This window comes from Aquarana catesbeiana, linkage group LG01 (genome assembly GCF_042186555.1).
Source record: "Aquarana catesbeiana isolate 2022-GZ linkage group LG01, ASM4218655v1, whole genome shotgun sequence".
In the NCBI taxonomy this organism is placed as follows: Eukaryota; Metazoa; Chordata; class Amphibia; order Anura; family Ranidae; genus Aquarana; species Aquarana catesbeiana.
This window is the reverse complement of record NC_133324.1, coordinates 797,716,998-797,729,789: the sequence shown is the minus strand read 5'-3', so window position 1 is coordinate 797,729,789 and position 12,792 is coordinate 797,716,998. Positions and strand designations below refer to the sequence as shown.

The window sequence follows — 12,792 nt, the reverse complement described above, 5'->3', positions numbered from 1 at the left end:
TGAAATGCCTGTGTTCGCCAAAACGCTGGCGTAGGGGGCGTATGGTCCTGCCCACATAAAAGAGACCACATGGGCAGGTCAGGCAGTACACCACGTGTTCACTGGAGCAATTATAAAAGTCTTTTATGGTGTATGTTTTGTCTTTAACAGTGAAGTTTTTTTGTCCATGGTCAACAAATTTGCACGTTAGGCATAATTTTTTTCCGGCATTGGTACATTCCCACTAATGGAATTAGGGGGATATGTGAGGCTGGAGTGGGTGGGACTTTACGGATTTTACTGGGTGCTATCCTACTTTTAATATTTTTTGCTCTACGATATGAAACCTTGGGTAGTTGGGTGAGGGAAGAACCTAGAAAGGGGTCTCCAAGCAAGATGCACCAATGTTTGGCTAAGATGTTCTCCATCTTCTTGTGACAATCATGAAACTGGGTAGTGAAACGTGTTGGTTGTGGATTATCTGAAGTTTTGGGTTTGGGTGGAGGTTTCGTTGCCTGTTGGAGGAAGGCCTTTTGTACCAGATGTGGTGGGTATCCTTTGTCTTGAAATTTATTGGAAAGGAGTTTACCCTGTATGTGGTAATCTTCGTCCTTGGTGCAATTCCGCCAAATTCTATGGAATTGGCTCTTCGGTATGTTGTTGATCCATGTTGGATGGTGACAGCTCTGGTAGTGAATATAGGAATTCCCAGCGGTGGGTTTGACAAAGTTTGTAGCATGTATTTCAGATTCACTATGAAAAAGTTCTAATTCCATAGAATTCAGCAGAATTGCACCAAGGACGAAGACTACCACATACAGGGTAAACTCCTTTCCAATAAATTTCAAGACAAAGGATACCCACCACATCTGGTACAAAAGGCCTTCCTCCAACAGGCAAAGAAACCTCCACCCAAACCCAAAACTTCAGATAATCCACAACCAACACGTTTCACTACCCAGTTTCATGATTGTCACAAGAAGATGGAGAACATCTTAGCCAAACATTGGTGCATCTTGCTTGGAGACCCCTTTCTAGGTTCTTCCCTCACCCAACTACCCAAGGTTTCATATCGTAGAGCAAAAAATATTAAAAGTAGGATAGCACCCAGTAAAATCCGTAAAGTCCCACCCACTCCAGCCTCACACATCCCCCTAATTCCATTAGTGGGAATATACCAATGCCAGAAAAAAATTATGCCTAACGTGCAAATTTGTTGACCATGGACAAAAAAAACTTCACTGTTAAAGACAAAACATACACCATAAAAGACTTTTATAATTGCTCCAGTGAATACGTGGTGTACTGCCTGACCTGCCCATGTGGTCTCTTTTATGTGGGCAGGACCATACGCCCCCTACGCCAACGTTTTGGCGAACACAGGCGTTTCATAGAAAAGGGCTGGGACAAACACAGTGTCCCTCTTCATTTTTTGAAGGAACACCAAAAATCTACCATGGGCCTCAGAGTCTGGGTCATCGAGGCCATGCCCAGAGGTCTTCCTGCTGCGGAACGTTTCAAACGCCTGTGTCAGCAGGAGGCCTACTGGATATATTCATTGGGTACTCTCTCGCCAGGGGGACTCAATGAAGAATTAGAAACACATTCTTTGTTGTAGTTTACTCCCCCCCCCCTCCCCTCTCCAATCATACATTCATTCTTCACTTTCTTATTATATATATATATACACCTTGCCCATCACTACACAAACCATGTAGAAGTTTCTTACAACATAAAAATACCCCCATGGTCCTTTGCTGTCGTATCATCCAGTCACCTGAGGGACCGTTGTCCCCTCATGGACCCAGATAGCAACTCCACCGTTCTATATAACAACTTCACCCCCCCCCCCCTCATGTCCCCTCTGAGCTCATCCTCATAATGTGTATTCCAGTGCTTTTTCATCTCATTTTTTAAAATTTTTTTCATTTTTATTTTAATTTTACATTTATTTTTATTTTTATACTTTTTTTTTTTTCATTGTTTTTTCCCATTTTTATTTTTATTTTTCATTTTATTTTTTATTTTTTAGTTTATATTTATTTTTATTTCTTTTTTTTTTCCACATTTTTTTCATCTTCTAAATAAATGTTTTAACTCTAATTCCACTTACTATTATTATCCTTATATTTATTAAACTTACCCCCAATTCATCATATTTTTAATTCTTCATACTTTACTTTCAACTTTTTTGGAAGACTGTGGGTCTGCTGGCTGTTGTGGTTCCACAGCCACAGACCTCCAGCCCATACACCTTAACCTAATTAACCTAATTGCCTCCACTATATATTCAAGCTTTTCTCCTCCAGGGAGCAAAAAGGCCAGTAGAAGGAGCTGTGAGCCCCGAGCACGTAGCCTGTACTATCCCTGTATTATCCCCAACACCAGCCTGGACGTTTGCCGTGCATCAGTGACGTCATTTCCTCTTCCGCGCTCCAGAGTGGTCAGCGTGGAGCTTTCCATGCACTGGATGCAGCGGTTCAGCCTGTGTACAGACTCCACACCCAGACGCCTGAAGGAATGCTATCCAAGCCGGAAACAAGATAACAGCACATCCCAGGACACTTTCCATTTCAAAGAAACACCTCCACCCTGCGAACCAGTAAGTGTAATGGTTACACTAACTTTTATTTTTGCATAAACAAGCTACCACAGTTGGCGCCTCCACACCCCTCCTTTTTTCAACATTGATTATCAACAGAGATAATGGACACCCTCTGAGGATGGCTGCCTCCTCATTCTAGAATTTACCTGCCTTATTTTAATGTGCTATTATAGCTACCATTGTACTATTCACCTTAGACATCACATGTTGTGGAGCGCCGGAAACCCCCCCTTTTGCTTCTCTGCTGATCCTTGGCCTTCATAATGCTGTTTGTTCACTAAGGTTCTCTAACAAACATCTGAGGGCTTCACAGAACAGCTGTATTTATACTAAGATTAAATTACACAGAAGTGGACTCTATTTACTAATTAGGTGGCTTCTGAAGGCAGTTGGTTCCCCTAGATTTCAGTTAGGGGTATCAGAGTAAAGGGGGCTGAATACAAATGCACGCCACACTTTTCACATATTTATTTGTAAAAAACTTTGAAACCAGTTATAATTTTTCTTCCACTTCACAATTATGTACCACTTTGTGTTGGTCTATCACATAAAATCCCAATAAAATACATTTAAGTTTTTTGGTTGTAACATGTCAAAATGTGGAAAATTTCAAGGGGTGCATATGCTTTTTTAAGACACTGTAACTTAAATTCTGGCCATCAGCGAGTTTCTCTCAGATTCTGGTCTGTCAGATGCAGTTGTCTAGATAATTATTTCTTTGAAACTAATCAGTATGTGTGATCTCTAATTGCAGAGTGACTCCTGCTAGTGACAGTACCAGCTGGTCTTAGTTCATCTGTTAGCCTTCTATATAATTGAAGGCTTGCTGAAATAATTAAGCTCCATGGGCAAAATGTAATGTTGAAGTTTTGATTTATGGCCACCTTTTTATGTTTTTAAAGACTTCCTAAAGTAATCAAAAAGCCATAGCAGTCTATCTGTATCTCCCCCAAATAATATCTTTGTTTCCTAATTCCACGTCAACTTCATTCCAGATGGACCCTTTCCAGCATATTGGAATGCTTATTGATACAGGCCTTCAGTGGTGGCTTGATGCGCTGAGTATCACAAGTGAAGATCAAAGCTGCATTATCTCTTATTGCAGCAGTTCACCCAGGGGCGTCGGGAGGGGGTGGCTAGAGGTGGCTGAAGCCCCGAATGTGCCCCCGAAAAGCCCCAAGCCTCAGGCGTGCAGTTTTTCATTATAAGCCCCAAGCGGCGAGCGCCAGGACTGATCTGATCCCGAGCACCGCCGAATTTGGCCGAGTTTGGCCGAGTGCCATAGCAGGTCCCGTCTTCTGGAGCCTGCAAGGCCTATGATGGATGTCCCCCTGGTCCAATGCTGGGACCGCGGGACGTGTGACGTCCATCATAGGTGCTGCAGGCTCCAGAAGGCGGGAATTACAATGTGGCCGCCACGCCACTGTGAGATCCCTTGATCAGCCCACGGGTGGGCCGCTATCCTCTCCTCCTCGGCTCCTCCTCCTCTGACTGACTGTCTGACTGCCTGGCTGCTATGACACCGCACACCACGGCTGAGCTGAGGTAGGTCAGACAGTGTATGTAAATGTCAGTGTATGTGGGTCAGGCAGGTCAGTGTAGGTAGGTCAGTGTATGTAAATGTCAGTGTATGTAGGTCAGTGTAGGTAGGTCAGTGTAAGTAAATGTCAGTGTAGGTAGGTCAGTGTAGGTAGGTCACTTTGGTCAGTGTAGGTAAATGTCAGTGTAGGTAGGTCAGTGTAGGTAGGTCACTACGGTCAGTGTAGGTAGGTCAGTGTAGGTAAATGTCAGTGTAGGTAGGTCACTACGGTCAGTGTAGGTAGGTCAGTGTAGGTAGGTCACTACCGTCAGTGTAGGTAGGTCAGTGTAGGTAGGTCACTACGGTCAGTGTAGGTAGGTCACTACCGTCAGTGTAGGTAGGTCAGTGTAGGTAGGTCACTATGGTTAGTGTAGGTAGGTCAGTGTATGTAAATGTCAGTGTAGGTAGGTCAGTGTAGGTAGTTCACTGCCGTCAGTGTAGGTAGGTCACTATGGCTAACTTTTCATGCATGCATCGCAGAAACTAGCATATGTAATTAGGCAGAAATATAATATTATTATTAACTTTTGTGTAATCTAACTTGGTCTTATAGCATTATGGAGAAATGTAATTGCAGTAATGCTTTATTTCCGACATGATTTTGTTTTTGTTTTTCATTGATCTAATTCGACTTTTCATCTCGTTGTTTTACTGATTGCATAGTATACAACAAAATTACAAAATTAGTTTGCTGTTGCTACCTTTCAAAGAGTTATAACAAACTGTATTGTATAGGTGGAACAGTAAAAATGTGGTTGCTTTAGTGGCTCAACAGGTTGGATTAGTTATAGTTGCATTGTACATCTGAGAGATTTTTGTTTGCTATAAGCAGATCATCCAAATCAACAGAATAACTTACGGGAGGCCAAACGCGAGGATACTGCATACAGCTCACAGAGATGGATTTTCAGTCCGATAACTCGCTAACAATATCTAATGAATTGGTGTCCTTTCTAAACAAATTGGTACTATGCTCTTATTTTCATAAACTGTACAGCACATGTACATGTTTAGCTTTATAAATTTAACAAAATATTATTGCTTTTTCCCCTATAGACAGTTGATAGACCAAAAGACTGGTACAAGACTATGTTCAAGCAGATCCATATGGTCCACAAGCCAGGTATGTGTGTTTATTCTTTTTTGATTGGTTGGTGTATTGTATATGAGGTTGTGTTTTTGCATTCTCTATTCTTTGGTTGTAACTTTATAGGCAAGTCCTATGTAGCACTGGTTTCTAAACCTCTTGAAAATTTTGTGTGTATAGGAATGTTATTTTTATACTTTAAATACACGTGCCTTTTGCTCTCTGATGAAACTGTAGTTAATGTTTAAGGTGTTTTTTTTTTACATGTAGATGTAGGTGTGTTCTGAAACCAGTTATAATTATAAATTGGGAAAATAATTGTTCTACATCACTGGTGTATTGAAAGTAGAGAGACATTTTTCCCCTGTACTTATAATCCTGGGTGTGCACAAAATAATGAAAATACATAGTAATGTATTACTATTGTATTACTATCGAGGACCATATGAAGACTAGATGAACAATTTGCCTCCCAGAACAACTTCTTTTTGCCCCATTTTACAGACAAAATGTTTTTAAGGGTCAAAGGAGGTAGAAAACTACTTTGCAAGGCTATGGAAGGTCACCTAATGTTTATGAAACCACTTAAGTTTGTTTAGCAGGGTATATAGTGGGGTATTATCACCTTTGAATATGTTACAGTGTTTGCACTGTTAGGTTCACCTGGTCGAATGAAATGCCCTCATGTATTTTGGATGTTGTACCACCATTAGAAGCAGTCGTTGGATTTAAAGTTGAACTCCAGGGAAAGTAAAAATCCTACCTTTCAGTGGAGCTGACCCCACTCTCTGTCAGAGGTCCCTGATGTCATTAAGTCCAATGCAAAGCTCTGCACTGTAAGGATGCCAGGGAACTATCCATTACCTGATTATAGTAGAGAATTGGAATCAGCTGAAGTGACGGCTGGTGCTCCAAAGTTTTTTGGGGGGCGCAAACAAACTGAAACATTCTGAAAAAAAAACATTGCAGCCACTGTGCCCATCAATTGCAACCTCACTGTGCCCAACAATTGCAACCTCACTGTGCCCATCCATTGTGCCCATTCATTGCAGCCACTGTGCCCATCAATAGCAGCCACTGTGCCCATCCATTGCAGCCACTGTGACCCCCCCCGGCGGCATTTAACCAGCACACCCCCCCACCTGCTCGTTGTCTGACTGGCACTTATCCCATCTTGGTGGCAGGTCAGGCAGTGGGTGACGACAGGGAGCTGTGGGACGAGCGGCGGCTCCTGTGTCCTTTTATGCTTCTGCCGTGCTTCTCTTCTTTCTTCCTGCTAGGTGTCCAATAGGATCACCTTTCCTTTCAGCCAATCAGCTGAAGGGTAACAGACCCGCGCTTCCTGATTGGCGGAGAGTCGGTTTAGTGTTAGAAAAGCGAATATTCATTTGCTTTTCTAACACACCTGGGTGGGCTCCAAGCGCAATGCTCTGCGCTCCGAGTCCAGCCTATTTTGAAGCCTATTAGAGCCTATGGCTTTAATCAGGTGCTTAAAAAAAACACCCCTGACAATGGTCGCAACTTCCTTTATCCTGGATAGGGAAGATTAATGCAATCAAAATGACTATTCTACCCAAATTGCTTTATCTATTCAGAGTCCTCCCTATTCCAATTCCTTCCTATTTTTTGAGAATAGTACAAAAAAGAGCAACTTCGTTTATATGGGGCTCTTCTAAACCACGTATACCTATACACACACTACATCTTCCCAAAAATAAAGGAGGCCTGGGATACCCTACTTTTACTAACTACTACAGAGCAGCACATTTGGCCAGTCTGTCCAAATACCATGCAAAACAGGAAATCCCATTATGGGTATTTATAGAGGCTTCAGAAAATGACCCTCTATTAATATCAAATTTATTATGGCTTGATCCTAAAGACCGCTTTAAAATTCATAATCCCATAACTAAACACTTCTTATCTCTCTGGGATAAACTAAAAACCAAATATCAGTTACAATCTCCACACAATCCTCTCCTTTCTTTTATCAGAAATCCGGCCTTTTATCCGGCATGGATCTACCCAAATTCTTTTAAAGCTTGGACAACATCAGGCATTCAGACACTAAATGACTTCATAGCATCTAAATCATTCCTTTCATTCCCATCGCTTAGAGAAAAATATGATCTACCAAACTCTGAGATATTTAGATATCTCCAAATCAAAAATTTCTATACACCATTCCTAAAGGGGGATACACCATTATCCCAATTATTCATTTTTGAGTCAATCTGTACAAAAGATCCATTTGCTAAAGGTACAATTTCATCACTTTATAATCAATTATATGGAGTAGCAAATCTTAATAGACCCTCTTACGTTCAGAGGTGGGAGGAGGACCTGGGACGAACTTTAGAAGACACGGACTGGTCTAACATATGGCTCACATCTAAGTCATCTTCACCCAACATCTTAGCACTGGAGACAAATTATAAAGTCCTAACTCGCTGGTACCTTGTACCCGCTAGAGTGGCAAAATATTCACCTAATACCTCAGCTCTTTGTTTTCGAGGATGCCCAGAAATAGGCACATATTTACACATATGGTGGACGTGCCCAGTAATCCAAACCTTCTGGAAGGAAGTCTTCGTGATTGCATCTAAAATATTTAAAAAAATAATACAACCAGATCCATATTTAACTTTACTTAATCTAAAACCGGAATGGTTAACACTCTCTCAATTCAAACTTATGATCCAACTAATAACGGCTGCAAAACAAACAGTGGCCAAGGCATGGAAATCTCCTACATTGGTACTAGCAGAAACAATTCACAGAATGAATAATACAATGTCCCATGCTAAGATGGTAGCCATCGATCAAAATCAAATTCCAAAATTTGAAAAACTTTGGCATCCTTGGATAAAACAACAGTTCCTGTCAAACTTCAATGACTCTGTCCTGTTGCCATGGTAACAGATTAAATGACTTACAGAGACACCCATTCTAAGGCTTCAAAGAGAACTAAAAAGAATAATAAACTGACGAGCGGGACAACCTTGTGGACCATACCTCTACCTTTCAACCCTTTTTCTTCTTTCTCTTTCCTTTTCTCCACCTTACGATTAAAGCTCATTATCAGAATTTATTTGACCTATATACACTCTACTTGTAAACAATATGTATAGTAGGTATAAATCATTTAAATACCTACAAAAGTAACTAAGGAAATGATATATATCTTTAATTTAGGTTTACGTGAACCCAATGTTTAATATTTGAAATTTCATGATATTTACCTATATAAACCCTACTGTAAAACAATGAGCTTACTTTATATATCCTTGTAAACTTACTTTATGTATCTTTATAACATTGTATACTCAATAAACTTCTTTTGACAAGGAAAAAAAACACCCCTGTCGCTGTGATTAAGTGCCCGACGTCCTAAAAGTGGCCGGACGCCTGACTAGGGGGTGACCGCAGCAGCCATGGATAGATTCATGCTATGCACGAATCTATCCATGATACATATGGGGGGTGGTGTGATAGAGGGGGCAATGCCTGTGCGCCCTTAATGGATGGGCCGCCACTGATCAGCTGTTGGGGAAGTATAGGATCGAGCAAGTGAAACTGCTTCCTGCATCTGAGATTCTTATACTGGTTGTTTAAAGCGTAACTCCACGTTTTTTGAGAAAAAAGCAATCCCCTTTGGGTGATCAATGTACATTGCAAGAATTTAAAAGTGGAATTTGAGCTTAAAACTGCACCCACCCCCCGTCTAACATGTATACTAACTACCTTGTAGAAAGAAGATGCATATACTTACCTGTTCTCAGGGCGCTCTGGACCAGTCACATGATCGGCTCCCACTGGTGGCTTCAGGGGAGATCATAGGACCGGACTGGAGTGCCCTGAGAACAGGTAAGTATAGGCTACTTTCTTCCACAGGCTAGATTGTAAAGGACTTAGAATGGGAGTGGGAGCAGGTTTAAGATTAGACTGGACTTCTACTTTAAAGTGTAACTAAACCCAAAAACAAAATTACCAATCATAGGATGTGGTGGTTGCATTAGCTTTCTTTTTTTCAAGCTTTTATTCCTTTTTTTTCACCTACTGATCGGCTAGTAACAGACCTCCCACATTCACTTCTCCACAGTATCTAGGGAGGAGCAACATAGACACCCTTGGCCAGCAGCATTGTTCATCAGTGGAGAGGGTAGTGTTAGATGGACTAGTAGATTTTAGTTGGACTTTACATAAAGCTCTGTCACTATATCGTATAGTGCGAATGAGCGTTTGTGCTCGTGATTTTGTGTGGGATTTTCACACGATTCTGCATGTTGTGCATTGGGTGGCCCATTCTCTTAAATTGGCTACCCTATGCGCGTTTGTTGCGTCAAAGAAGCTTAGGGACCAAATTTTGGCCCTGAGCTAGGCCTGGTTTTACACTAGAGCATGCCATGCAACAAGTGCAGAAAAATTGCACTGTTTTACCGCAGGGCCAAAGTGACTAACAATTTAAGGCCCAGCTCCAGCTAACACCCATTAAGCAGTTATAGCAACAGTTCTTTCCTGTTGAAATAAAGGTTTTCATACATGTCTCAACCCTTTACCTGCCAACTTTGCTGGACAGTTTGGTCTATTAAAGGGAGTTGAAAAACAACAGACTTACTATCTGTATCTCTAGGTAATGTTATGGGGAGCTGGGAAAAAACAAAAACGGCTGTTTTAATGCTAGTGACAGTCTGTATCATACACTGTAGGATTAAAGAGGGCACAATAGATTATGGGATCTCAATTTCGTTAAAAAGGACAGGTGCCACAGAATCAGTACCTATCAGATGCTGGAGGCACCATTTCTCTAAGCATGTAGCGAAAACATAGCATGTGTCCTGAGTGTCATCCTAACAGCTGTATAGGCATTAGAAGTCATACAGACATAGAAAATGATTGTGTGTAATGAGTTATGATCAACATTGCTTCTGTAATTCAACAGTTTGTTTGTTTTTTTTTAAACCACAGATCACAATTAATTTTATATATTATTAAACAGGCTTTAATGGGTGTTTCTTATATACAGGCTTAGCAAATATTTCTCCATACATAGCTATTATTAAGGACGTTAATGCAATGTTATTGCACTTTTCCATTATTCATTGTTCAGAGCTATGGAATGCATTACAATGATAAGGGCAAGGACCAAACAAGGTGAATCAATAGGTATGCAATCACTCTAAAGAGAGATGATCTATGAAATGAGCTGAACCGTGAAACATAAAAGAGAAGGCAGAAGTAATTCTTGATCTAAATCGGGTGTTATACTGAGTGTATAGTAAATCTACGCTGATCAATACTCACATATTTTTTTTGTTTGTTTTTTACAGACAATGACAGTGATTATTCCAACACAAGTTATGCATATAACACAGGTGAGTTATACTAACCACGCACACAAACTGTATATACTAATATATAGAATGTATCGGCTAAGGGGGTACCACATCCATATGAAGATTTAAAGAGAATTGGACAAATTGAGCGGACTTTACCGGTACAAGAAAAAGGACCAACACTACATAATACTAATTTACTTTATTACAAAAAATATTTTTTACAACAAATTAATGGGTTAAAACGTGTGTTTGTACACTGTAAAAACAAGAAGATGAGAGCTCTCATTAATATAACTACTTATATGATTTCATAATAAATCTCTGTTACCACTAGGTCGAAGTTTCGCTTTATGCTTCCTTGTTATCTCTCGCCTTGACTATTGCAACTCCCTTCTCATTGGCCTGCCTCTCCATAGGCTATCCCCTCTTCAGTCTATCATGAATGCTGCTGCCAGACTTATCCACCTTACCAACCGCTCAGTGTCTGCCAACCCTCTCCTCCAATCCCTACACTGGCTCCCAATCACCCAGCGAATTAAATTCAAAATACTAACCACAACATACAAAGCCATTCACAACTGTGCTCCGAGCTACATCACCAATCTTATCTTCAAATATCACCCAAATTGTCCTCTCCGCTCTTCTCAAGACCTCCTACACTCAAGCCCTCTCATCTCCTCCTCTCATGCTCGTCTCCAGGATTTCTCCAGAGCCTCTCCCATCCTCTGGAACTTGCTACCTCCACCTGTCCGGCTATCCCCTACTCTTGCTACCTTCAGGCGATCCCTGAAAACTCATCTCTTCAGGAAAGCCTATAACGTCTCTAACTAATCTTTTACCACTTCCATCAGCTCATTCCCCACAGTTACAACCTTTTATACCACCTGCCCCACCCTATTAGATTGTAAGCTCTTCTGAGCAGGGCCCTCTTAATCCTCTTGTATCTTATTGTATTATAACTGTATTGTCTCCCTTTTATATTGTAAAGCGCTGCGTAAACTGTTGGCGCTATATAAATCCTGTATAATAATAATAATAATAATGCTTCCTCAGGACCTTATTTTCCTGACCATGAACAGAGAGCAGATAGAAAGGAGCCCTCTTAAAGGTGGCGTGCCTAGTGTCATCAGGAGGCAGTTCACAAGCAATATCTTCTATAAATAAATAAACCAACCAACAAGATTGATCAAATGGTCTAGGTACAGAACCTCAAAAAGAGAAAATCAAGAAAGAAGAGAGTCAGTCAACAATTCCCTTACTGCAATATTCTTACTGCCTAATATCTCAGCACGATCCCTGGAGGACCTTAATAATATTGAGGTGGCAATCAATACTGATATTAAGCTTCAGGACATAATTCCTCTAAGCCAGAATATTCTGTCGAGTATAATCAACAGACCCGTATCCAGGGATCCAAATAGGTATTTAACCACTTGCCGACCGCTGCATGCAGATATACATTGACACAATGGCAGCGGTGGGCAAATGGGCGTACCTGTACATCCCCTTTATATTTGCGGGCTATGGGCACACCCGCCTCGTACTGCGTGACCGTGCCCACGGGTCCAGCAGACTCAATGTCCGCCGGTGTCCCACGATCGTGTCACGGAGCAGCAGAATGGGGAGATGTAAACAAGGCATTTCCCTGTTCTGCCTAGCAACATGACAGAGATCATCGGGAGCAGTGATCTCTGTCATGTTGTAGTGAGCCCATCCCCCTACAGTTAAAATCACTCCCTAGGACAGACTTAACCTATTGATCGCCCCCTAGTGTTTAACCCCTTCCCTGCCAGTGACATTTACACAATAATCAGTGCATTTTTATAGCACCGTATATATCGCTGTATAAATGAAAATGGTCCCAAAATAGTGTCAGAAGTGTCTGATGTGTCCGCCGCAATGTCGTGGTCATGATAAAAATCGCAGATCACCGCCATTACTAATAAAAAAAAAATAATAATTAAAATGCCATAAATCTAGCCCCTATTTTTGTAGACGCTATAACTTTTGCACAAACCAATCAACATACGCTTATTGCGATTTTTTTTTTTTTTACCAAAAATACGTAGAAGAATACATATCGGCCTAAACTGAGGAAAAAATTTGTTTTTTTATATATTTTTTTGGGATATTTATTATAGCAAAAAGTAAATATTGCTTTTTTTCAAAATTGTCGCTCTGTTTTTGTTTATAGCGCAAAAAA

General features: G+C 40.9%; 1 protein-coding gene across 24 annotated transcripts in view; it reads left to right on the top strand.

Annotated features, from left to right (window-relative positions):
* SORBS2 (sorbin and SH3 domain containing 2) overlaps positions 1-12,792 on the top strand; it is a 497,996-nt gene that overhangs the window by 349,989 nt on the left and 135,215 nt on the right. For all 24 annotated transcript variants that reach the window (XM_073607478.1, XM_073607469.1, XM_073607523.1 and 21 more), the window contains 2 exons: positions 5,220-5,286; positions 10,581-10,625. In XM_073607478.1, the coding sequence (XP_073463579.1) occupies positions 5,220-5,286; positions 10,581-10,625 (112 nt within the window). The remainder of the gene's footprint in view (positions 1-5,219; positions 5,287-10,580; positions 10,626-12,792) is intronic.